General features: G+C 39.2%; 1 protein-coding gene across 1 annotated transcript in view; it reads right to left on the reverse strand.

Moving 5' to 3' along the window:
- The window catches only part of LOC129268362 (doublecortin domain-containing protein 1-like), a 50633-nt gene that overhangs the window by 5680 nt on the left and 17908 nt on the right, over positions 1 to 27045 (reverse strand). The window contains exons 14-36 of the mRNA XM_064104601.1: positions 26846 to 27017; positions 26465 to 26594; positions 25329 to 25476; positions 23526 to 23627; positions 23119 to 23258; positions 18685 to 18745; positions 17729 to 18006; positions 16151 to 16383; positions 15366 to 15451; positions 14138 to 14278; positions 13498 to 13744; positions 12568 to 12730; positions 11265 to 11429; positions 10686 to 10886; positions 9690 to 9904; positions 8326 to 8396; positions 6870 to 7058; positions 5602 to 5808; positions 4887 to 5040; positions 4049 to 4168; positions 2885 to 2986; positions 1815 to 1951; positions 200 to 304 (exon numbers count right to left, since the gene is read on the reverse strand). Of these exons, the coding sequence (XP_063960671.1) occupies positions 200 to 304; positions 1815 to 1951; positions 2885 to 2986; positions 4049 to 4168; positions 4887 to 5040; positions 5602 to 5808; positions 6870 to 7058; positions 8326 to 8396; positions 9690 to 9904; positions 10686 to 10886; positions 11265 to 11429; positions 12568 to 12730; positions 13498 to 13744; positions 14138 to 14278; positions 15366 to 15451; positions 16151 to 16383; positions 17729 to 18006; positions 18685 to 18745; positions 23119 to 23258; positions 23526 to 23627; positions 25329 to 25476; positions 26465 to 26594; positions 26846 to 27017 (3567 nt within the window). The remainder of the gene's footprint in view (positions 1 to 199; positions 305 to 1814; positions 1952 to 2884; positions 2987 to 4048; positions 4169 to 4886; positions 5041 to 5601; positions 5809 to 6869; positions 7059 to 8325; positions 8397 to 9689; positions 9905 to 10685; positions 10887 to 11264; positions 11430 to 12567; positions 12731 to 13497; positions 13745 to 14137; positions 14279 to 15365; positions 15452 to 16150; positions 16384 to 17728; positions 18007 to 18684; positions 18746 to 23118; positions 23259 to 23525; positions 23628 to 25328; positions 25477 to 26464; positions 26595 to 26845; positions 27018 to 27045) is intronic.

A 27045-nucleotide genomic window follows, 5' to 3' on the forward strand; every position in this document is an offset into this window, starting at 1 on the left:
GTCAAATAAAACGTCTTTTTTATTTGCCAGAGTTTTTTTAAGGTAAAAGTTTCATGCAACAGGCTCCTGATGGACTAACTGGTCGAATAAAAGTACCAGTTGGTCGAATTCATGTATCGGTTAGTCTAATTCCCCCTTCCTCTCTCCCTTTCTCTTTATACACCCATCCTATCTCTGTGTACCATGGCATTAATCTTACCTTTGTTGGTTGACTGTATAGTTTGCGACTAGAATCAATAATGGGTTTGGTGGACGAGTTAGGGTCTCTGGATTTCTGATGGGCCTTCACTTCTGAAAGATGATTCTAAAAAGGAGATGAAAGATAAATAAAAAGGAACAATTTACATTTTACCTGACTAGTGTGCAAATTGAGATTTGTCATGATTCGTATAATCTGGATGAGACAGATTGAACTTCCATTAAAGAAATTACTTAACAGGCCCGTATTCTAAAGTCAGGTTTAACTTGGACCATGGTCTAACTCTGTGCTAAAATTATGGGAAGCCAACAGAGTCAAATTTTTTTATTAAGTTGTATGTTTCTTATGTTTACTGTGCTCTTTCCCGATTAATCGATGGTGCAGACAATAATCTACTTATACTTCCTAGACAATTATGAATGATTTGAGAGCCAAATGAGCTGAAATATGATATCTTTACTGTTAGTGATTTATGTAACAATTGGCTATCCATACTCAAACCATAACTTTAAACCCGAGTCTAAGTTAAACCAGACTTCAGAATATGGACCATAAGGTGGTTTCAAACCGCCTCGATCACAAGAATCCCCGTTAAATTACGAGAACTTTTTTAGGCTGAAAAATACCCATTAATTATTCCTGCATTCACACCGCCCTGAAACATACCCTTCGGGATAAGTTCCTGGAGTTACGAGCATGCGCAGTATGGTCTGATAAGCAGCAAGGCGCGAAATTCAAAATCACTAGCCCAGCAGCAACCCATGCACGGCGCCGCACCCAACGACACGCTGGGCTAAAAGTTCCCGTAATTTGCTTTCAGACCGCCAAAATACCCACGACCTTGGAAAAATCCCCGCGAAAGTTCTCGTAATTTCGCCAAGTACCTACTATTTATCGGGTATTTTCTTTCGGGGATATTACGCGTAGTTTGCTTTCACACCGCCAAAATACCTGGTATTTTCTGATCGGGGTAAATTTCCCGATCAGAGAATACCTGGAACTGGCGAACTTCGAGGCGGTCTGAAACCACCTATAGATTCTACTAATATCACCATTCTTTCTACCATGCAAAACAACTCATAGGCTGATATTACAACAGAAAGAAAAAAATCTTACCCATAATGCAACATTCCAAGGAGTGTATTCTTGTAAAATAAGCCCACTTGAATGATAGCACCCAAAATCACTGTTCAACGCATTCATACCACAATGAATTATGTAAACAAGTAGCTAAACAAGTACTTTTCCTCTCAAATACCTTTTAGTTTCTCTGTACGATTAGAATTATAGGCTAATATTTTATCTGCAACATCAGTAGTTGTCTCTAAGGGTATATTTTAAGACTAGCTTTTTATGACAGACAGTCAGTGAGAGACCACACACAGTGCTATTGGGTTTGCTCCCCTTCATTTGTAAATGTTGTAATTGACTTTAATTTGTTATAATAAAAATGGAATTATAAAAAAAGTTCATTATCATAATTATTTATGGTAATACCATCAAATGACCATCGATTTGATGGAGAAAGTGTTTCACGGGGACATTGTGATGAATAAGGCCCGCTACTGAAAAAAAAATAAAAATAAAAAATCTGACTGTTACGAATCTATCATACCTCCAGTTGATTGACCTGGATACTTTTCTTGACCTCTGTCACGCTCGGCTTGGTCCACCCTCCTTCAACCAAGACAGGTTCATCAGGGCTGAGGGTTGGTACGTACTCAGGGATGCTCTGTCCTGCCGTTCTTCTTCCTATTAATAGGACAAAAAAGTACAATCTAACGGATAAATTGTCTTAGTTTATCAGTGACAGTACTGTTATCATCATCACCACCATCATCGTCATCATCATCAACCACCACCACCATCATCATCATCAACACCACCATCATCATCATCATCATCATCAACCACCTCCACCATCATCATCATCATCATCATCACCATCAGCATCATCATCATCATCAACACCACCATCATCATCATCATCATCATCATCATCATCATCATCATCACCATCATCACCATCATCATCATCATCATCATCTATCTTTCTCATCATGGCCGTTGTGTTAATCATCATGATCAAGATCATTATCAACTTGCTGTCATCATCATTGGCAGCAGCAGCATTATCCTCATCATCACCACAACCTTAATCATTATCATCACCATCACCACCATCAACATCTACATCATCATGATCATCATGATCATCATGATCATCATCGTCATCAACACCACCATCATCATCATCAACCACCACCACCATCATTATCATCATCTATCTTTCTCATCATGGCCGTTGCATTAATCGTCATGATCAAGATCGTTATCAACTTGCTGTCATCATCATTGGCAGCAGCAGCAGCATTATCCTCATCATCACCACAACCTTAATCATTATCATCACCATCACCACCATCATTATCATCATCATCATCATCTATCTTCCCCATTATTCTTTGCTATCAACATCATCATCATCATCAACATCAACATCATCATCATCATCACCATCATCCTCATCATCATGATCATCATCATCCTTATAAACATCACAACCACAATTATCTTCCCCATTATTATTATTGCTATCATTGTAATAATCCCCATTATCACCATCATCATCATCATATCCCTCACCATCTTGTTCTTATCTTATTTAACTTCAAGAAAGGTTACCTTGCATCTGTCTCAGAACATGCTTCTCTTTCTCCAGCTCCAACATGACCTTTGCCCTTTCCTCTCTTAGTTCTGCCTTGAGGGCACGTGCATAGTCCACCTCTGTATAGGAGACAAAAAACAAATACAAATTCGCTTATAAAATTCAAATTCAAATTTATTTATTTCACTTCCATCAAACAAACAAAAAATTGTATACCATATGTAAACATAAATATTTGTATCCGTTGCAAAAAAATTAATGATACATATGTTGTGAAAAAACACACATTGTAGGTTTTAAATATGTATACTATTTTTCAATAGAAATTAAATTAAGATGGAAATGGAGGGACCCACTAAAAAGCAATGCTTGTACAATGTGGGCCCCTCAAAAAATAGATAACACAACAAATAACAAAATAACAAAGTATAAATACAGATAATCAAATGAGAAAAAAAATAAATACATGAGAGGGAAATACCCACAAAATAAATACAAAGTTATCAAAAATATATAGTTTGATAAAGGACAAAACAACCCGTCCTAAAAATATCCACCCTATCATTCATGCATCAACTTTCCACCAACAATGTATATGCTTCAATCTTAAGACCCAATTCAATTCGATTTGAATTTCAATTCAATGCATTTCTACATGAAAAAAACATATACATATCAATTTAATACAATGTTCAAATACACTAATGGGGATTACAAGAAGCACAAAATACTGTCTCCTTACAAATTGTCCCTGATTACAGATATTTTTGACTCAGATTCATCAGGATTGCTATTTATCAAATTTCGATTAGTCGATTCGGTTTTCAAACAATGGTAGTATGATGTCATGCAAATTTTACTGCTTTTCGTCTTGCGAAATCAGCGAACATGAAACCCTCATGTAAAATTCAGCTAATGTACATGTAGTAACAGCGATTTAATGATGATACTGTAATTATCTAACATGAAAAATTCAAGGGGAATTCCCCTCCCCAAACATCATCAATACCACCATCAACACTATTGTCAACACCACTATCAATAATAATAATGAATAATCTCTTGATGGTGGTATTGACAATGGTGTTGATGGTGGTCTTGACAATAATAATAATAATAATAGTCCGCATTTAATAATCTCTTTCTCTCTCTCTCTTTCTCTCTATCCCTCTCTTACTTACGTTCTGGTGGTTTGAAGGGCTCTCCTTGTGACACCCAAACCTCAACTGGTTGTCGGTTGAAGAGTTCTGTGCGTAAATTCTCTGTGATGGCCCGCTTCATCTTCACCTCATCCTTGGTATCTGTGGTACAAAGAAAAGAAAATGTCAAGATTTTCTTTATCCCTAATAGCACTGGGGGAAGGGGCATGATGCCCCAGCCCCCTCAACGATTTGTATGATATTTCCAGAACACAAAGAGCTGGCGTCGCAAAATTTCATGACTTTTTTCTTTGAAGTCTCACGCAACTTTTATAACCAAACTCGCGACATACGAGTGTAGCATCGTGACGCCTCATGCCTTTTTATGAGACAATGTCATGCCGAGAATGGCTAATTCTTATACATTGTGTACAAAGGGAGATGATTATTTTTGGTCTAATCTGTGGTATAAAGAAAAGAAAATGTCAAGATTTTCTTTATCCCTAACAGCACTGGGGGAAGGGGCATGATGCCCCAGCCCCCTCAACGATTTGTACGATATTTCCAGAACACAAAGAGCTGGCGTCGCAACATTTCATGACTTTTTTCTTTGAAGTCTAACGCAACTTTTGAGACCAAATTCGCGACATACGAGTATAGCATCGTGACGCCTCATGCCTTTTTATGAGACAATGTCATGCCGAAAATGGCACATTTTTTAACTTGTGTACAAAAGTCTATGGGAGATGATTATTTTTGGTCTAATTGGTCTGCTTAATTAATTTAGGGTTTAACATAGTTGTCAAATGGTTTGTAATAATGATTATGATACATAAGAATACATAAAACATCATGTCTAAATGAAAAGTATTGGACTAACCTATATCTGGTCCTAGATCCAGATTCTGCATGCCATAGCATGTCACCTTCCACGTATGTAGGTCTGATAACGTCAGGATTGCTGTGCCATCCTGGGTATATATACGCCTTCCCGCTGTGGGTAACTGCAGGGCGTAGGTACACTGGTCCAGAAGCTGAAAATAGAAATGGTAAAATGAGATTGGAATACTGCGAAAAAGGTAGGTTTAACTCTTAAAGACATAAAATCCTCAATTATGACAATATTGTGATAGGCAATATTTAATTGATACAATATTTTTGGTCCATCCAGGGCATAGATTCGCACAACCACTGTGGATTACTTGAAGGTGTAGGTACACTGATCTAACAGCTGGAGAACCCCCCCCAAAAAAAAACAACGACAATAAGTTGTGTATAGCTTGCTGTTATAGTGTTCTATAAGAAAAAAAAGTATAGGAAGCCTTTCTTCTCTATTTTTTTAATTGAAGAATGGAAGGGGGGGGGGTGCTTATTTAAAAATTTAAGCATATCAATGAAGATGAGTCATATAACAAGATCAATTAATTTCCAAACTTTAATATTTGTTACATCATGTACATAGCTCCCTAAAAGTTCATTTTATTTGTAACATCAATAAAAGATTTGCTCAATTAACCACTTCAAGCACACATTCCAAAGCAGCACCCATAATATGCGAACATGTGTGCAAGTTCATAGTGACAAATGTGACATACCCCTCTGAGAGTCGACCCACAGACGATGACACCGGACTGGTTGCGGCCTTCACCGTTCTTGTAGGCGACGATACGGACGGTCTGAACCGGTTTGTAGGCTGATATCTCTCTTGCAATCACTCTAGCGCTGGTCATCTGCCTCAGTCGCTTGAGTTCGCCTTCGTAGTGTGCCACGGTGTTAGTCGCTTCAAACGCTGACAGGTCAACCTGAAGGGAAAAGATTGATTTGTATAGTGTACTTTTTTTCCTCTTTTTATCACCATCCCCACCACCTTCACAATCACCAAAATTGTTGTCCTTGTTATCATCGCCACCACCACCATCTTCAACATTATAATCATGATTATCATCATCACTGCCACTTTCAACATCATCACCATAATCACCACCATTATAATCGTAATCAACATCATCTTCCATACCTTTACCATCATCGTCATCTTCAATATGATTATCATAATTATCATCACCACCATTATAATGATCATCATGACCATCATTACTAATATCACTATTATCAGCATTACCACCATTATCAATACTCTCATCAACATCATCATCATCAACATAACCACCACCACCATAATCATAAACATCATCATAATCTCATCATCATTACACCATCATCATCACTGTCACCATCATTATCATCATCATCATCATCATCGTCATCGTCATCATCATCATCATCATCACCGCCATCACCATCATTATCATCACCACCACCACCATCTTCAACATCATAATCATTATTATTTTCATCACTACCACTTTCAACATCATCACCATAATCATCATCATCATGAACACCGTCATCATCACCACCACTATAATCATCATCATCATCTTCCAATCCATGATCACCTCCATCACCAATACCATCATCATCATCTTCAATATGATCATCAACATACCCACCACCACCATTATAATGATCATCATGACCATCATTACTATTATCATCAATACTCTCATCATCATCATCACCATCATCATCAATGTCACTATCATTGTCATTACCATTATCATCATCATCATCACCATCATCACCACCACCACCTTCATCATCACTACTTTCATTACCACCACAACCATTATCATGATCACCACAACCATTAACATGATCATCGCCACCACCATCACTATCGTCGTCATCGTCGTCGTCGTCATCATCATTATCATCGTCATCATCATCATGTCATCATCATCATCACCACCATCATCACCATCATCACTAATTTGTATTTCTTTCATCGCTGTGTGTTTACCTTGCCTCCTAAGAATTGCAGACACCCCTTGATCTTCTGCCCTTCCTTTTGAGCGACGCCAACCGAGCAGCTAAACGATGTCGGCTGGCTCAGTTTGTCAAGCTTATATTGCGCCCTCAGCGTTCTCGAGCAGGCCAGGCATACCGTCATGGGTGGCTCTTCTTTGTTATTGCCCTTCATTGTATAGCCCTTGGAGGAAAATAGTGCAAAAACATGATGAATACCAGTACAAGCTTAGGTTCATTTCACTGAAGAATTAATAATGTCAGGTGTAAGTACAACTTATACTTACAACTCTACTCATCCTGTAGCACCATGCAAGTAAAATCAAAAGGAACTGTAAACTAATGCTTCACATTATCTATCATGTCATTACAAACTCAAGAACCCACAGGCTTTACAAACACGAGTGCATACTTGGTTTGGAAATGCATTTCATTTCACCTATGCGTTTATGTCTCGTGCAGAAACATCCTTCTGGCTCACATGCTTTTCAAACAGCACTAATTTGCGCTATTCAAAAAGGCTTTTCAAACGGCACTAATTTACGCTATTCAAAAAGGCTCTTCAAACTTCATAATCGAAACAACTTTCCATTTTTATATCACTGATCCAAAGTACTCGGAAACATGTTCTGTAACCTTAGTTAGGGATGCCAGTTGGAATTGATCAGAGGGCCTGAAAATCACCTAGAACACAATATTTTGTACACAAAAATGCTAAAACTATGGCCTGAAAATAAATTGCCAGAGCCTGAATTCAGGCTTTTGCCTGAAAACTGGCATCCCTGCTTAGTTCTAGCCTTGAAAAATAGATAACTACACCCAGTTCTCCAATGTCTTTCATGATGTCCACTCTTACTTTTGAGGCTGTTCGATTATCAAAGAACTACCATGTCAGGTCTCAAAAAGCAAAATCATATTTCTCCATCTAAACAAAGTGTTTAGTATTGATCTCCAGGGCCCCGTCTTACAAAGAGTTACGATTGATCCAACGATTGATCCAGTCAATCGTAACTCTATGGAAATCCATCAGTGTCATAATTTTTTCTACAGGAAATTTACAAAAATGTCCTTCGTAAAGTAAGGAGAACACATCAAATTGTCAAGAAATCAATGAATTTATGGATATACATTCATATCTAGAATTTGTTTTGAACAAACATGCATTTTTACATGTTGACTTTGCTGGCTTTCCATAGTTGCGATTGATCGGATCAATTGCAACTCTTTGTAAGATGGGCCCCTGGCCCTAGGTTAATTTTCGCAGCAGTAAAGCAAGATGGTCCTGGGATGAATGTAGCTAGATGTTGAGCGACCATTACTATGAGTTATTTTGGAAACCCTCATGAGGTATTGAAGCTAAAGACAACACTCTAAATTATACTTCTAACACCAACACAGAACTTGAAATCCCCCAATGAGATATCGGATTTATGTTCAATGTTTTCACTTACTGGCTGTTCTATTGCTTCCGAGTCGGCGATTGCAAATGTGCAGACATTGGCTCTATTGGCTGCTGTGATTTCTGTATGGGTGAAAAGATAGATGGGAGGGAAAAAATTGGATAAAATTAAGCCAATTTGAGTTTAGTTACTGATTACAATACACACAAAAGATAAATCACATACATGCACTAGGCTTGTTCATTAACCAGACTCAGCTCTGTGACAAATCTGGTTAGAATGATCAGCAAGTTTCTTCTTGCTGATATCTAAAATAGATGGCTATAAGCAAGATAAATTTGTTGCGGAGGATCCTGGTACATGTATTTTCTTAAAGCTAAATGAAAGTAGTTGCAGTAAAACACTGATTTCATGAGAAAGTATGTAAAACCAAGGTTAAGTATTACTATATCATTGTAGATCTAGATCTGGTACAGTTACATAAACTGAACTTTGTGAATTCATAAAATCTAAGCTGAAAAACGATGACACTGAAGATCGCCAACACAGATACGCACACGTGGGACAGTGTATTATTATTGCTGGAATAAAGACCCGACGGAAGCACCCATATCCGCGCTTATTTTGCTTATTTCTCAGCAATTACACAATTTCTTCCAGAATCCTTTGGCACATATTTTTTATTCATACAAACAGACACTTGGGTGGTCATTATATTGGATTCTGTAAAAAGTCATTTTGAGATCGTTACCACAACTGGCATTTATCTATAAGAGCTTGTCAGACTCGGCACTGAAATGCTGCCATCCTGGAACAGACACTACATGTATATAGTCAGAGACCACGGCCCCATCTTACAAAGAGTTGGGATTGATCTGACCAATCGCAACTATGAACGGCCAGCAACATCAATATGTATTATTTATGTTTGTTCAAAATATTTTCTAACTATGATGTATATTCATGCATCCATTGTTTTCTTGAAAATTCACTGCTTCTCTTTGTTTACAAAGGACATTGTGCAAATTTCCTTTGGGCAATTTAAGACACTGATGGATTTCTATAAAGTTAAGATTGATGGGCCCCGTCTTAAAAAGAGTTGCGAAGATCCAATCAATCACAACTATGGATGGCCAGCAAGGTCAACATCTAAGAGGCAAAGTTGTTCAAAATATTCTCTAGAGATGATGTACATGTATATTCATAAATTCAGGAGATTGTGCAAATTTCCTGTAGAAAAAATTAGGGTATGGATGGATTTCCATACAGTTAAGTTGATTGGATCAATCGTTACTCTTTGTAAGACGGGACCCAGTACTTCCGACCCAATCAAAATCTAAGATTTCACAGAAATATCTCAGAGCTGACCGAATTTCAAACCGGGGGTCCAAGGGAAGCGGTAAAAATTTTCTCACCCCTGTCTCTGAATTCCGCTGCCATGCCAAATATGAACCCAGTCTCCTTCTCTGTAGCCCAGATCTGGTTAGCCCGACCGTTCTTCTCGGGCTTGACCGGCTGCAGGACCACCGACTGACCGGTCAGGCTAGGAGGGGGTGAACCGTCACCAGGAGTTGCGTTAGGAAGGGAACAGGTCAGGACCAGGTCCTCGTTGGCCTTGCATCGGATCAGACTAATAGACAGAATGATAATGATGATACGTTGTGTTATGGTGGGATAAGTCGTTGAGAACTTTATTCTGACCATAAACAAGATACTGGCCTTACTTACACTAACTTCCCTTTGTGTCTGCCTACTCCTTTTCTTTCATCCCCTTCACTAACCTGATTGGTCTTCTCTACTCACTAATGCCCCTTTTGTCTCCTTGTTTCTAGTGTTGCTGTAGCTTGTTTGTGGTCTATATTATGGTTGTTCCACTTTATATGTTTGTCATTTTGCCTCCGACGAAGATTCTGCTAGGATCGAAAGCTTAGGCCCCTTTTTGACTTTCTAATTTACTCCATTGGCTCTCTTTTATTAGATAAGCAGTTTTCAGCAGCTTCTTTTTGCCGGAAATAAGTTTAATCAGTAAAATTAGAAATAATGATACATTTTTAAATTTTGGCTAAAAACACAATTTGCACTGGATTTGACCACAAATTTAGGCATTCGAGCAATTATTTTTGACTGAAATAGACTTATGAAATGTTACGTAATTTCGGAACTGTGTAACCTGGAGTCGTACATTTGTTTTAAAAAATTGCTTGAGACTTGAAAGTAAAAATTAAGTGAGAAGAGCAGTCAGAACATTTTGCGCTGAGAATTTATCGCGTAAATATTGAGGGGAGGGGAGCGGCTGAATCAGCCCCTAGCCATATAAAGGTTAAAAATTTCATCACCATATATTCAAAATATTGTCCATGTACAATTGTCATGCAGATGTGATTTAACAGGACAAATATTGTAGTCCTTACCCATCATCACCGATGGTCCACCTCAGATAGGCATTGTCAGCATCTTTCTTACAGATTACGACCGGAGAGCTGTCCGTACTGGGATCTAGAGGACCTAGAACCAGATAGGGCGTGGTCTTGCAGGCGATGTAACCATCCATGTAGATAAACCTCTGGTGGGATTGACGAGGGTTGGCGGGCCGGGGCGACTTGGCTTTAGGTCTATCAAGGATGAATGAAGAGAAATGAATGGTAGTTGGTAAGGAAATAAACAGAGCAAGAAAAGGAGGTTTTCTCTTGACTTATTGTAATATCCAATTGGTAACAGAATGCTGGTGGAATCATCGGGGGTGTTTGACAAAGGTTTAAGTTTGATGCCTGGAAAGTGGCCCCTATAGTCTCGCTCTGCTCAGAATGTGAGACAATAATAAGATGAAATCATCTATTACCCTAGTGAATTTCCTTGCTGAGTTGAGAACCTTAAAACTTTTCACATGAACAAAACATATTTAGACAAATGATTTCATAAAACTCTTCTATACAGTGACTTAGACGTTGAAACTTTATCAAGTCACCCTGCTTCATGTACTATATGCTCACTTGAGTTTATGATAAAGGTCTGGGTTGGTATATCCGTCAGCCTCGCCTCCTGATTGGTTGTTAGCATCGGAAACCTCTTCAAGACCAATGTTAAGAACCTTCTCCCACGGCCACTTCAAACCTTCCTGCTTCTGGTCTGCTATCATGTGGGCTTTCTGGTGGGCACTGCAATAAAACACAACACACAAGCGAATATGTGGGACATCATTGACAGAACGCTACATAGAATTAATTATGTGGGACATCACTGCAAATAGAAATCTAATTATGTACAGTAGATGAACAACAGAAGTGGTCAGAATTTCCTAAGGCCACTTCAAACCCTTCTGCTTCTGGTCTGCCATCCCCGGGGGGCCACTTCCATTCACGAGTGGATACCATGCGCGACCATGGGGTCTCGAAAAGCACCCTAAACACGTAATTTCCATATTCTGAAAATGCGCCCCTTAACAAGTATTGGCGTGTGAAACCCTACCCTTAACAAGTATTGGTAACAAAACGATACTCTTGGCAAATGTTCCCTGAAATGAACCCCTAAACAAGTACAGGAATGTTTTATTGTTACGGGTCCTTCGGTCGTCGGCTTTACCTTATTTGGTTTAGTACGACCCCACCTTCTACACCTCGCGCAAATCGGACTCTAAACACGAAGTGTTGGGGCAAAAAGGACATCCTTTATAAAACATTTTAATTTTGTTTTATCATCCCCGCGAATTCGACCCTAAACACGTAATTTTCCTAGCGAAATAGATACCCTTTTTTCATTATTTTTGTGTTTTTGACACCCTTATCACGTTACGTACGTAACGTGCCCTATCGTGAAAAAGACATCCTTTTTACGTGTTTTTTTGGTCGCGCATGGTATCCACTCGTCAATGTAAGTGGCCCCCCCGGGCTGCCATCATGTGGGCTTTCTGGTGGGCACTACAACAAAATACAACATAGAAGTGAATATGTGGGACATCGTTGTAGCAAAACACTACACAGGATTCCATATGCGGGACATCACTGCAAGTGGAAATCTCAATAAGTATAGTTTTATATAATTCACAGAAGAGGTCAGAGATTTTTCTGAGGTCAGAGTAGCACTGCAACAGAACATTACACACAATTCAATATATGGGACTTCATTGTAAAAAAAAATAAAATAAAAATGCAATACAGAATTCCTTTAAATGGAAATACATGTACAGTTATGAATGAGAGAAAAGGCTAGGGGAGCACTTCATGAAAGAACTTGTCAGACGTTCTACCTGACAAAGTTTGATTTATCCGACAGTTACCACTGATCGTGCCAGCTTACCTCATGTTTTCATAGGGATCGCCCGGCGGCGGTGGCTCATCCTGGGGCTGCTCTGGGGTAGGTCCTCGGGCTAGCTTCTCTCTATCCTCATCGCTGAGGCAACAAGAGTTCACGATGAGGGGACTGCCAGCTCCAAGGGCGCCGGAAACCTCAAGGCACATGGCTATTGGAAGAAAGAGATACATATAAGATAATATGGTGCAATATATTGTGAACAGTGGAATGGGAGATTTATAATAAGATACAAGAGAGGTAAAGATATATAAAGGCCACCGCACACCTTACGACCCGACTGGTCGGCGACTGGCTTGCGACTGAGTGAGGGGAGATGTGACGTCACAGCTCTTGTTAGCTTGAGCGTCGCAGACCGGTCAGAGACAAGTCGCAAGGAAAATCGGAAGGATTTGACATGTCGAATCCTTATGACTGGATCGCAAGCTCAATCCAACTTCCAGCCAATCAGACAGTAGAGTTGCACGACGCGTATATGATAAACAACGCGCATACGCAGTAGTAAGCGCACTTTCTCAGACGATATGGCAAAAAAGCGCATGCGTGAGTGGCAGATCGGATCGCAAGGTGTGCGGTGTCGAGGCCTATGACTACCTTGCGATTCATCTCCCCTCTCTCAGTCGCAAGCCAGTCGCAGACCAGTCGGGTCGTAAGGTGTGCGGTGACCTTAAGAAATATTGTCATTAAAGATAATAAGGTGCAGACTGCGGATAGTATTTGACTGGGAGATTCAGAATAAGATAGAAGAATTATTCTTACAATAGATGGTTAGCACAATATATGTTTAGCTGTTTGAGATACAGATAAGATGAGAGACCATAAAAATATATACACATTCACTCATATGTGTTCTATCAGGGAAATACATCAATTTATTTGCATAGCTTCAAAATGTAGATTCCGCATGACTGAACTTACCACCTGGGTCTCGCAGTGCACAATACATCTTGATGGCATCAATGTCACCAGCGAGAGACGCTAGAAGCATCCTCCTCTGCTGCTGCTGTGTGGTTAGCTTGGGGTTCAGCCAGGAGTCACCGCTGCTCACGTAGACCAACGCATCCCTATCAAGATCTTCTAAGGTGGTGAGTTCTTTGCCGTTCTCGTTGAAGAGACGCCGGGCTGCGAAGGGTAGGTTGAGCTGTGGGGTGCACTTGTCTAAGAACTGTGTAGAAGAAAAGGGGTTGATTTGTTTTTGGAAAGATGTGATGGTATTAGAAGAGAATGATTGACTGTCCCATGATTTGAATTGACATGATTTAACTCATCATCGCTGTTGTCATCACCATCATTCTAATCCTCTTCCTCCTCATCACCATCAACATAACCACCAGCACCACCATCATCATCATCATAATCACAATCATAAACATCATCAACATAACAACCACCACCATAATCATCATAAACACCATCCTCATCTCATCATCATCATCATCATCATCCTCCTCCTCCTCCTCCTCATCATCATCACCATCATCATCATCATCATCTACATCATCATCCTCCTCATCACCATCATCATCATCATCATATCATCTCTTTGAATCATTCTTACCAGCTGAAACTCCAGTTGTTTGAGATTCACTTTCTTTGACTTTATCTTAGCTGCCATATCTTCCTTATTCATCGATCCCGACCGTCGATGCCTGTGAGGTCTCTTTCCATTTTGAGCTGTTCGATTCAAATCCTTCATCATCTTGAGGAGAAATTATGAAATTTATTACAATAAAATAATTCATTTATTCCCATTTCCCCAAGTTTTTGTAGTAATGACTTTTTAAAATTAACAATCAGCAGTATTACAATAGAATATCATAAAGATTATCTTGTTGACATTAAAAAAGTATGTACATATAAACTCAACTCTGATTGGGTAATGTTTGACATGAACATGATATCTATGCCTCCTAAGCCAATCAAAAGGCTACTTACTGTACATGGACATTAGAAAGATCTGAACCCACTACAAGTGCCATCTTCTTGCGATCCAAACAGTCATGTATCTAAGCTCAACTCTGATTGGACAATGACTGACATGCACACACTGGCCCGTATTCTGAAGTCAGGTTTAACTTAGAGTCTTAGACCATGGTCTAACTCTGTACTAAAATTATGGGAAGCCAGGGCCCCGTCTTACAAACAGTTTCGATTGATCCAATCAATCAAAACTATGGAAAGCCAGCAAAGTCAACATATAAAATGTGTGTTTATTTTTTAGAATTTCTATATATGAATGTATATTCATAAATTCATTGATTACTTAACAATTTGGTGTGATCTCCTTTGTTTACAAAGGACATTTTGCAAATTTCCTGTAGAAAAAATTGTGACACTGATGGATTTCCATAGAGTTGCGAATGATTGGATCAATCGTAACTCTTTGTAAGACGGGGCCCAGAAGTGTCAAAATGTTTCTTATTTTTGCTGTGCTCTTTCTTGATTCATCCATGGTGAAGACAATAATCTTTTTATACTTCCTAGATAATTATGAATGATTTGAGAGCCAAATGAGCTGAAATATGATATCTCTACTGTTAGTGATTTATGTAACAATTGGCTATCAATACTTAAACCACAACTTTAAACCTGAGTTTAAGTTAAACCCGACTTCAGAATATGGGCCACTGTCTCCTAAGCCATTCTCAAGTCTACTTTAGTGAGATCTGGAGCCAATTACATCATTTTTGAGAATCAATAGCAATATATAAGCTCAATTCTGATTGGATAGTGATTCACGAGAATGTCACATCTTTGTCTTCTGAGCCAATCACAAGGCTACTTACATTAGTGAGATCTGGGCCCACTACATATGCCATCCTGTTAAGATCTTTCTCTCCATTCTTCATCACTCTTAGTCTCAAGGGAACAGCTGCGAAAGAGAGAAAATAAGAGTATAATTTCTTTAAATTATTATTTTTTACACTTTTAACAAAGTGGAAACATTGTGATATATTTGTTATAAATCTCTTCTTTCAAGCAGAGAGGCACATTTTATGAACACTCGTTTAACTTACACCACAGTATAAATTATGCTAAGATTACCTTTTCAAAGAAATTTAATCCCTCAAATGGTTATTTGTTATCATGTGAACAAGACAATGGAGGTTGGAGGTATCAAATAGTTTGTCTTGTGGCGTTCGTCAGCTGCAACCAACCGAGTACATGCCTTTGAATAGGTAGATTGCCAACTCGTCCACTCACCACACGGTCTACCTTCATTTAGTCTAATGCCATTTGGTCCAATCATCTCTTCGTCTAATCACTATTTCGTCTCATAACCAGTTGGTCTAATGTTCATTTAATTTTCATTCATTTTGCACAATTAACACTTAGTCCATTAGACCAAATGATATATGGACTAAATGGCTATTGGGCCAACTGGTTATTAGACGAAATGGTGAGTGGACGAATTGGCATTTAGACCATGTGGATAGAGGACGAACCGATGGTAGACAAAATGATAGTAGACGAGTTGGCAATTGGAAGAATTGGCATTAGACAAATTGGAAATAAACCCATGAATATCATATAGGACTACATAGAAAGCAAATCTCCCTCTCAAACTCACTTCTGTATTCCTCATTGGTATCCTCCAGAGCACCCACTGAGCTTTTAGTCCTAATGGGCGGGGCATAGGCGATGAAGTAACCTTCCATCGGCCAATCAAAGTTCTTATTGATGTCCCCTCTCCAATCGACGGGCCAGGAGTAGGCTAACTTATTCCACATAGGGTTCGTTGACATCAGGTCGTTGTGACGCCATTCTCTCGGGCGATCCAGGTTCTCCTGCTTCAAGGCCCACCTACAATGATACAATACAAAGACACAATGATACAAGGAGACAGTGATACGAAGATACAATGGCCCGTATTCTGAAGTCGGGTTTAACTTAAACTCAGGTTTAAAGTTGTGGTTTAAGTATGGATAGCAAATCGTTACATAAATCACTAACAGTAGAAATATCATATTTCAGCTCATTTGGCTCTCAAATCATTCATAATTGTCTAAGAAGTATAAAAAGGTGATTGTCTTCACCATCGATGAATCAGGAAAGAGCACAGTAAACATAAGAAACATACAACTTAATAAAAATGTTGACAATTTTGGCTTCCCATAATTTTAGCACAGAGTTAGACCATGGTCTAAGTTAAACCTGAATTTAGAATACGGGCCAATGGTACAAAGATGCAATGATATGATGATTAAATGATTGGGTTTGTTGACATCTGGGGCCCGTTTTACAAAGAGTTGCGATTGATCCGATCAATTACAACTATGGAAAGCCAGCAAAGTCATTATATAAAATGCATGTTCATTCCAAATTTATATGAATATCCATAAATTCATTGATTTCTTGACAATTTTGTGTGTTCTCCTTTGCTTACAACTAGGACATTTTGCAAATTTCCTGTAGAAAATTTTTGACACTGATGGATTGCCATAGAAATATGATTGATTGGATCAATCGTAACTCTCCGTTAGACAGAGCCCTGGAGAGCATTTCATGATTGACCAATATTTTGTCCAACAAGTTGTCAGATCTGACAACTTTTCTTGATTTGATTGGCTGAGAAGAAATGTCACTAATGTAACTGTCGGGTAAATCTGGACTTGTCGGATAAAACCACCGGCAGGTCCTTTCATGAAATGCTCCCCAGGTCGTTGTTACGTTATTCTGTTGGAGGGTCAAAGTTTTCCTGCTTCCAGGCCCATATACAATACAACAATAATACAGTTGTATGATTAAAGAAATGATAACAATAATACTTGTATGGAGATACAATGATAGTGTTTTTGCATTCTTGTATAACAAAAAAAAAATATTACAACTTTTATTTTTAGATGTCGTCACCATCAGGCTTATTTTCTATGGTTCTTGTTTTGGTTTTAAAAAATAACTGCCATTAAATGATATAAAATCGACTCCAGTGCTGCAACTATTCCAAAATTGCCTTGTGCACACAGTTTCTACTGACACACCCTGGCCTGTGCGTTATTTGTAATATATTAAAACAGTCAGATTACCTATTTGCCTTGGGCCATCTATGTTTATGATATAGCTTCTCTATACCCAAAAGTTCAAACTTGTGACCAACCCAGTTTGAACTGTGCATTACTTGTTATATATTGCACATTCTGATACCTACCTCTGAGCCTTGGCCCATCTATGTTTATCAGATAGCCTCTCCATACCCAGGAGTACAAACTTGTGACCTTTGAACCCTGGCTTGGGCGGGTCACCCTCCTCCTCTTCTGCCCCATAGCCGTCCTCCCATTGGTTGGTTTGGCTGTTATCTCCGAGCCAATCACTGGCTGAGATTCCCTCATTGCCCCCTCCTCCCCCTCCTGATAATGTCATCTCCATTCCCTGCTGGTCGTCACTAGAGGGCGCTTCAGCAAAGGTCAGCAGAAGACTTTGGTTCGCCTGGAAGTCAGAAAGGAAGAAGATGAAATATATATAGTTACACGTAATGTATACAATCTGGATATATGTAGCATCCCGCAGACACTATAAACAATAATTAATGATAGGGAAATATTTTAAATACATGATCCAATGTCTCTGGCAACCACCCTGATTGGGCAAAGATATGACCATGCATAACTTCATTATTCTTTCATAAATTTTTTTTGGTCAAAATATCTTCTGGCATTTTGTTTTCAAAACCAACTTCACATCTTAAAGACAATCTTTCCATGTAAGTGTAAAACATCTTTTCTTCTAATCCTCAGTTTCTGCATCAACCTGACAAAATACCCTCTTGCAAAAAACCCTGTCATATCCCACTTGCACCAAAGTTGTTGACAGAACTTTCATTACAGGTATAAGAGCATTCACGAGCAGGGCTTAGATTAATCAAAAGCCATGGATGTCATGTCTTTTTGATGCCCTGTTGAATAACCTTGTTATGACTTTTAATTTTTTTTTCCCATTGGTATGTAATTTGAAAAATATGCCCTACAAAAAAGTGGCACTGTCCTTAAAATATCGCAAATTTACTGGTGTGGTACATACAGGTGTAGAGTCTGAACAAGTTTTTCATTGTACATTTATTACCACTTCTAGTGGATAATTTTCTAGAATAGTAGTTTGAATATTTACCCAGTTTGCTATTCTTCCGTCGTTCAAGAAAACCCACTGCTGGCCATCCATACGTTCCTCTCTGCAAGAAGGTACAGACAAACAAAAAAGTTAAGTCATTTAACATATACAATGACATTAAAAACCTGAAAATTGAATTAAACATATCACAATTCCAATACCCCTCTGCACCTGTTTGTGATAGTACAAACTGTCTGTAAAGAGTGTTGCAACTTTTTGAGATGCCTGATGAACATGGACAGAAACCAAATTATGCTAGATTGGCAAACATTAGCCGCCCATTGAGGTTAATATTCACTTGGTCTACTAGCAGATGGTCTAATTTTCAGAGACCATTATTGTTCAAACCACTAGATGTACTATTAATGTTGTCCAATTACTGCTTGGTCTATCATTTCATCTAATGTACGGCTGCTCGAATTGTCATTTTGTCTTCTTATTACTTAGCACTTCCTTCACCCTAACTAGGCCGGGCTTTTTTGGCTGTTCTGTGGCCGGGGGGGGGGGTTGATTCAACCCCCCCCTGAGATCTCAGCCGCCGATCGCGCGAGCGCCGCAAAAATTTGCACGCTGGTAGTGTGCGATGTAATCTACAAGGCTGTATGGTAAAATTTTCCAAAATAATGAGATTTCATTTTATATGAATTAATTATGCTAATTTATGCATAAATCATACTTTTTGCTCTAATTCACTAAATAAAGCTCCTAGAATGCTAATTTTTGGTAAAAAATATTCTTTGTAGCATTCTTAACAATGGCAATTGAAAAAAACTTCGGTTTGGAAATCAATTTCCTATGTATTTTATTGTTTTATGAATTTCTTATGTATTTCTTTGTTTTTCAACATTTTGTTTTTCTTTGTTTTTTTCACCAGATTTATTGCACAACTTTTTTGAAGCATAATTATGCTAAAATCAATTGCTTTCAGCTGTATAAAGTAAAAATAATCATATCTTTATGAATAAGATGAGAAAACTCAATTTGCATTGACTTTGTACACTAAATCACGTTTTGGAAAATTTTTTGGTCTGACATGCACTTACAAAATGTTGCGTAATTTCGGAACCGCGTACCCGGGGGTCTTAAATTTGGTCTCAAAAGATGCGCGAGACTTAAAAGTATAAACTCAGTGAGTGGCGCGGTCAAAAAATTTCGCGCGGCAAAATGATCGCAGAAAATGTTGAGGGGGGGGTTGATTCAACCCCCCCCCCGGCCATTTTAGGGTTAAATAATAAATCAATTCATAAACAATTCATATACAGTTGTACTAAAAATGCCGAGTGTTGAATGTAGACAACACCACTACAATGTTCGGCAAGCCCAGAGAAACAAAGTATATTGAATGTAATATTTTATCACCTGACTTTACACTCGAATATCTAGAACATGGTAGAACTTGAATACTATATATACAGTGCATCCCAGAAAAAAGGAAACCAAGGTTCTGGTGCCTTTTTTCTTCAAAGGTGAATAAATAATATTTCAATTACATAATCATATAATTCAATCGTTCCTCTTTATTCTAATATCTAATATAAGACGAACACCTCACGCATTAATGAGCAAGATAAGTTTTAATTTTTATTGTCAAAATAAAGTTGCGCAGAAAAATTGGACATGGTTGGTTCGTGATACGACGAAAGGGCTTATTCGATGATTGGCTCATTAGCATTTCTTATGTATTCTTTAAGATTCTCTCACTGATTCTTGAAATGAGAGTGGATTCAGAATCACACGTGAGTTTCTGCGCAAATCGCTTTTGATATGCCTCGATATTTATTGTTTGTAATCTGCCATGCGTGAATGATTTGCTAAGCTGTTGGTTTCAAATGAGAGATGAGATTCGTCTCTTGCAATGAGTATCAAATTTATAGTAAATTATATTTAATAATTGAGAAATCTATCTCTGAAAACGGGTTTCCTTTTTTGTGGCACGCACTGTATACTTATTTTCTGGTGAGGTTCACTAACTTTTGAGCACCACAGCAATTATCTGGGCTAAGTGGTGATACACCAAGTTTTGACACAATGTGTAAAGCCTAATTTGAAAATAGACAATTTGGAAAATGGGCCAAATGGCAATTATTTGAATGGTTAGTAGAGGAATTAAGATTAGACCATGTGGGATAAGACGAAATGGAAGTAAACATGTGGGTTAAGATCAAGGGATTGTTGCATACAAAATTATGTTTCTGTTTATGGTAACTCCCGTAGGAACTCGGCAGGATAGCATTTTGCCGGTAAATGCCAAGCTGGTAACCGATTACCTAGAAAACATTTTACGTCTAGGTTAATCAGTCATAATGGCTGACCTTATAGACGACAGATATTACTTTATTATTCTGGCAAATAAACAAAAACTCATTGAGAAACTCTGGTTGAAAGAAAAAAAAATTGCCAGAGTTTTCCTATTATGCAATAGGCCCAACTAGTAATCGAGACCTAATCAGACAGTAGCCAAATTGGGTTTAGACAAAATGGTACTTCAGCAATCAGGTGGGTGAAACCAAACAGAAAGTGGACCAAATGGGTGTAGACCTAGTGGTACTTAGGCAATTAGGTGGGTGAAACCAAACAGAAAGTGGACCAAATGGGTGTAGACCTAGTGGTACTTAGGCAATTAGGTGTGTGAAACCAAACAGAAAGTGGACCAAATGGGTGTAGACCTAGTGGTACTTCGGCAATTAGGTGGGTGAAACCAAACAGAAAGTGGACCAAATGGGCATAGACCTAGTGGTACTTAGGCAATTAAGTGGGTGAAACCAAACAGAAAGTGGACCAAATGGGTGTAGACCTAGTGGTACTTAGGCAATTAAGTGGGTGAAACCAAACAGAAAGTGGACCAAATGGGTGTAGACTTAGTGGTACTTAGGCAATATGGTGGGTGAAACCAAACAGAAAGTGGACCAAATGGGTGTAGACCTAGTGGTATTTAGGCAATATGGTGGGTGAAACCAAACAGAAAGTGGACTAAATGGGTGTAGACTTAGTGGTACTTAGGCAATTAGGAGGGTGAAACCAAACAGAAAGTGGACCAAATGGGTGTAGACCTAGTGGTATTTAGGCAATTAGGTGTGTGAAACCAAACAGAAAGTGGACCAAATGGGTGTAGACCTAGTGGTATTTAGGCAATATGGTGGGTGAAACCAAACAGAAAGTGGACCAAATGGATGTAGACTTAGTGGTACTTAGGCAATTAGGAGGGTGAAACCAAACAGAAAGTGGACCAAATGGGTGTAGACCTAGTGGTACTTAGGCAATTAGGTGGGTGAAACCAAACAGAAAGTGGACCAAATGGGTGTAGACAAAATGGTACTTCGGCAATTAGGTGGGTGAAACCAAACAGAAAGTGGACCAAATGGGTGTAGACTTAGTGGTACTTAGGCAATATGGTGGGTGAAACCAAACAGAAAGTGGACCAAATGGGTGTAGACCTAGTGGTACTTAGGCAATATGGTGGGTGAAACCAAACAGAAAGTGGACCAAATGGATGTAGACTTAGTGGTACTTAGGCAATTAGGAGGGTGAAACCAAACAGAAAGTGGACCAAATGGGTGTAGACCTAGTGGTACTTAGGCAATTAGGTGTGTGAAACCAAACAGAAAGTGGACCAAATGGGTGTAGACCTAGTGGTACTTAGGCAATTAGGAGGGTGAAACCAAACAGAAAAGGACCAAATGGGTGTAGACCTAGTGGTACTTAGGCAATTAGGAGGGTGAAACCAAACAGAAAAGGACCAAATGGGTGTAGACCTAGTGGTACTTAGGCAATATGGTGGGTGAAACCAAACAGAAAGTGGACCAAATGGGTGTAGACTTAGTGGTACTTAGGCAATTAGGAGGGTGAAACCAACAGAAAAGGACCAAATGGGTGTAGACCTAGTGGTACTTAGGCAATTAGGTGGGTGAAACCAAACAGAAAGTGGACCAAATGGGTGTAGACCTAGTGGTACTTAGGCAATATGGTGGGTGAAACCAAACAGAAAGTGGACTAAATGGGTGTAGACTTAGTGGTACTTAGGCAATTAGGAGGGTGAAACCAAACAGAAAGTGGACCAAATGGGTGTAGACCTAGTGGTATTTAGGCAATTAGGTGTGTGAAACCAAACAGAAAGTGGACCAAATGGGTGTAGACCTAGTGGTATTTAGGCAATATGGTGGGTGAAACCAAACAGAAAGTGGACCAAATGGATGTAGACTTAGTGGTACTTAGGCAATTAGGAGGGTGAAACCAAACAGAAAGTGGACCAAATGGGTGTAGACCTAGTGGTACTTAGGCAATTAGGTGGGTGAAACCAAACAGAAAGTGGACCAAATGGGTGTAGACAAAATGGTACTTCGGCAATTAGGTGGGTGAAACCAAAAAGAAAGTGGACTAAATGGGTGTAGACCAAATGGCACTGTACCACTGAGGGGAATACCCCTCCATGCTTACCTCTCAAGGAGACACACAGGTATGCCATAAGTCTCATTGGAACTCCCTGGAAACTTGACATCAATCTCCCACTCAGGGCCACGGTTCAACATCAGGGTGAGAGCTAACTTTGGGTGTGACTTGCTGTAGATCACACCGTCCTAGGAGAGAAGATGGGATGGAGATACCAAGTTAGGAGAGAAAAAATGAGTTTATAACTGGAACTGTTAATATATATATTTTCAATTGACTTTTAGAACAAGCCTTAAAATTAGGCCCCAGATCGGAAAAAAGAAGATGAAGAAGAGGGGGTGAGAAGAGGGAGATGGAGAAGGGAAAGAAGAGAAGGAGAAGAATGAAGAATAATAATGGGATTAAGGGGAAAGAGGAGAAAATGAAAGCAAAAGTAGAAAGAGGATGAAACTTACTTTATTAATGCACCATGACTGAGCCCTGACAGGCCAGACTTTAGAGGATTTTTGTTTCTCAGCCACGGACACCTCAGGATATAACATCAAACTTTCATCATCCTAGAAAAGAAATAAAATTAGAAAAGGTTACACATGATTACCGTAAGTAACGGACTATAAACCGCACCCGTGGATTAACCGCACCCCCAACTTTGGACTAAAAAAAATAAAATAAAAAATAAAAAATCCTTCTCACGTTTACATGCATATTTGAGGTACGAAGAAACAAAAACTCAGTTACAGATTTCAAGGTATCCAAAGAGATTACTGGTATGCGGAAATCTGCTGTTCTTGATCAATTCATCTAAATGTTAGCAAGAAAGAAAAGTCCCGACAATATTGGCCACTTACACACTCACTCACCCCACAGTCACAGTGTACACACACACAGCACTGCCGTTCTTACATTGCAAACTACGATATGGTACCAGCAGTACATCTTATCAAATTATGATGTGCCTTTCCCGGCGTAGGAGGAAAAAACATTCACATTTCTTGCATTACAACCTCACAATCACTTACAGAGTTTGTCTAGCATTCGATGTCTTAGCATGAATTTTGGATACGGGATTACAGGAAGGTTCAAGAAACAAAGAAATTGGCATTTTTTCCATTTGTTTTTTACGGCTTTGTGCCGTCTCTTAGCTCGTGCGTAGTGTACATGGTATCTTATGAAAACCAAACGAGAAAGAAAAAATAAGCTGGCGCGAAACGGGACTTTCGCGGCCGGGGAGAATAGCGCCAGCTTAAGTCGCACTATATATAACCACAATACAACGCAAGCTAGTCTCAGCTCACGGCTCAACTCTCGCTCAGCTGTGACAAAATATTAGCGAGTATGCTTGGTTTCTCTTTGAACTTAGCCAGGGTACTTCGCTGCTTTGAATCAGAGAATAAAGTCGAAATTAGTGTCATGAAGGTGGGTGCGTTTGTTATGGACAATATTTAATTAAGATCGTAATAATCGCTTCCCATTACCCGCGGCTCATACCCCTCTAAACAACATTGCCCTGGGCGGCTACGCCCGGCCACTCGGTGTGTTGTGAACTGACAGACGTCTTACATGTTCGGGAGGGGTTACGGCGGGCTGGCTCAGACCCGTCACCGTGGATAAACCGCACCCCCGACTTTTGCTTCTATCCCGCCGAGAAAAAGGTGCGGTTAATAGACCGTTACTTACGGTAGCCTTTTACATCTGCAATGATTCTACTAAGGTGTGTTCATAATTAGCAGACTAATTTTTTATGCCATCTGAATTTAATCGTCATCATTACTATCACCACATCACTACCACCACTATCACCATCATTTTCATCACTTCCATCATCATAGTCATGAACAACATCATCATCATCACCACCACCACCATCATTATCATCACCACCATCATTATCATCACCACCATCATCATAGTCATTATCGTCAGTGTTATGAATGTCACATTCATCCTCCTCCTCCTCATCATAATAATCATTATCATTTAGTGTTATGATCGTCATATTCATCATCCTCCTCCTCCTCTTCCTCATCATAATCATCATAATCGTTAAGTATTATGATTGTCACATTCATCCTCCTCCTCCTCATCATCATCACCACCATCATTATCCTCATCATCATCATCATCGTCGTCATCATCATCATCGTCGTCATCATCATCATCGTTATTGTCAGTGTTATGATTATATTCTTCATCCTCATCATCCTCCTCCTCCTCATCGTTATCATCACACAACACATTCCAAAATTTCAGCCTCAGACCTCATGTTGTAGGAAGTGCGCATCGGGGTGAAGGTCATGAACTTTCATGTCTTCTTTGACCTTCTCCCTCAACTCCAGGGGCGTGTCTTCATTGATCTCCTGGAAAGCCTCCTCAGGGTACATGTCGCGGATCATCCATGATGTATGTCTGCATGGGTTAAAGGTCAGAGTTCAAAGGTCAAGTGAATGTGTGGTATCAATGTTGGCACTTTGGAGGGTGGCACTGTTTATGGTCTTTCATCTTTCTAAAAATCTGACTGGTGCTTAATGGTCTAAATTTACAAAATCTACAATTAATTGAACCCATTGTTTATCAAATAATGTCCAATGCTGATGTGTGCTTTTATCAGTGTGCCACATTGATGCCCAATGCCATGATTTAGTATGCTATTTTATTCATGAGTACACTGTTTTGAATAAATGAATTCCCTGTTCGAAACAGTGGGCATTAATAATGTAGCCTGCTCAACTATGGAAAGAAGTGTCAATTTAGCACAATGTAACAAATGCAACCATCATCATTGGAATTGTAATTAACACAGGAACTCTCCATAAACCATGGGTTCAACAGATTGCTTTCAAAACAACCTTTGGGAATTCTTGCTATTGTGATCGTACATGTAGCCTCCAGTTTTCCATGATACAGAAAACTGAAAAATTTCAAGGAAATCAAGAAGAACATGGAATTCCTAATAAAAATCAAATTAACAAACTTCCCCCCAAATCATAATTTATTCGGCCCAAAGTTTAATTAACGAAACATAAATGAAAATCAATGCTCAAATAAAAGATAAAATAAAATACCCCCCCCCCCTCAAAATCTCAAACAAAAAACAGTTTTAGGACATGTGTGTTCATATAATGTAGTAATGAAAGGAAAAATGATGTGCACTTTGAAAGAATTTGTTCTCTTGCAAAAGTTGATGGAAGGGTCAGGTAAGAGAGCATCAAGCCCCAAACCACCCCCTACCTAACTATTTTTAGCCTGTCAAAAGACTTTGTACATGGAAATGCTTTCTGTGAATGGTGATAATCTTTTGTTTTGCTTTTCGTTTTGTTTTGTTTCTTTTCATCTTTTTTCTTCAAAGTGCCCCACCCCCTCCCCCTTGAGGTAAATACTATATCTGCATCTGTACCTCTCTCCTCCTTCTGGTATCTGGTCAGCAAGAAGTGGCTCCCTCACAACCACCCTCTGAGGTTCTCCATACGCCTGGGAGTAATCCTTGTATCCTATCGCTTTATCTAAGGTCAGCTGAAGACAGTATACTGAGGGGAAGATAAAATATGATTTTTGATTAACAAGTATCATCACCACCACCACCATCATGAGCAACATCACCATCATCATCATCACCATCATCATCATCAACACCACCACCACCATCATCATCATCTTCACCACCACCATCATTATCATCATCATCATCATCATCATCACCACCACTACCACCACCACCACCATCATCATTATCATCATCAAAGTCACTATTATCATCATTTTCTCTACCTCCTCTTACCATGAGGGTCTCTATATGGCTCTCCGAATGAAAGCCAGACTTTCTGATCGTTCTTCAGATCATAGACATTGGTGATCTCCTTGCCCTTGTTATTAAAGATCTTGGTGACGATCGTGCTGAGAGCTGTTGTATTCTGCTCTGGTCTCACCCATCGGGTTATGGTATCAAGGAGCTGCGTGGGGGAGGAGTACAAGAAAGCC

Source organism: Lytechinus pictus, chromosome 9 (genome assembly GCF_037042905.1).
Source record: "Lytechinus pictus isolate F3 Inbred chromosome 9, Lp3.0, whole genome shotgun sequence".
Taxonomy (NCBI): domain Eukaryota; kingdom Metazoa; phylum Echinodermata; class Echinoidea; order Temnopleuroida; family Toxopneustidae; genus Lytechinus; species Lytechinus pictus.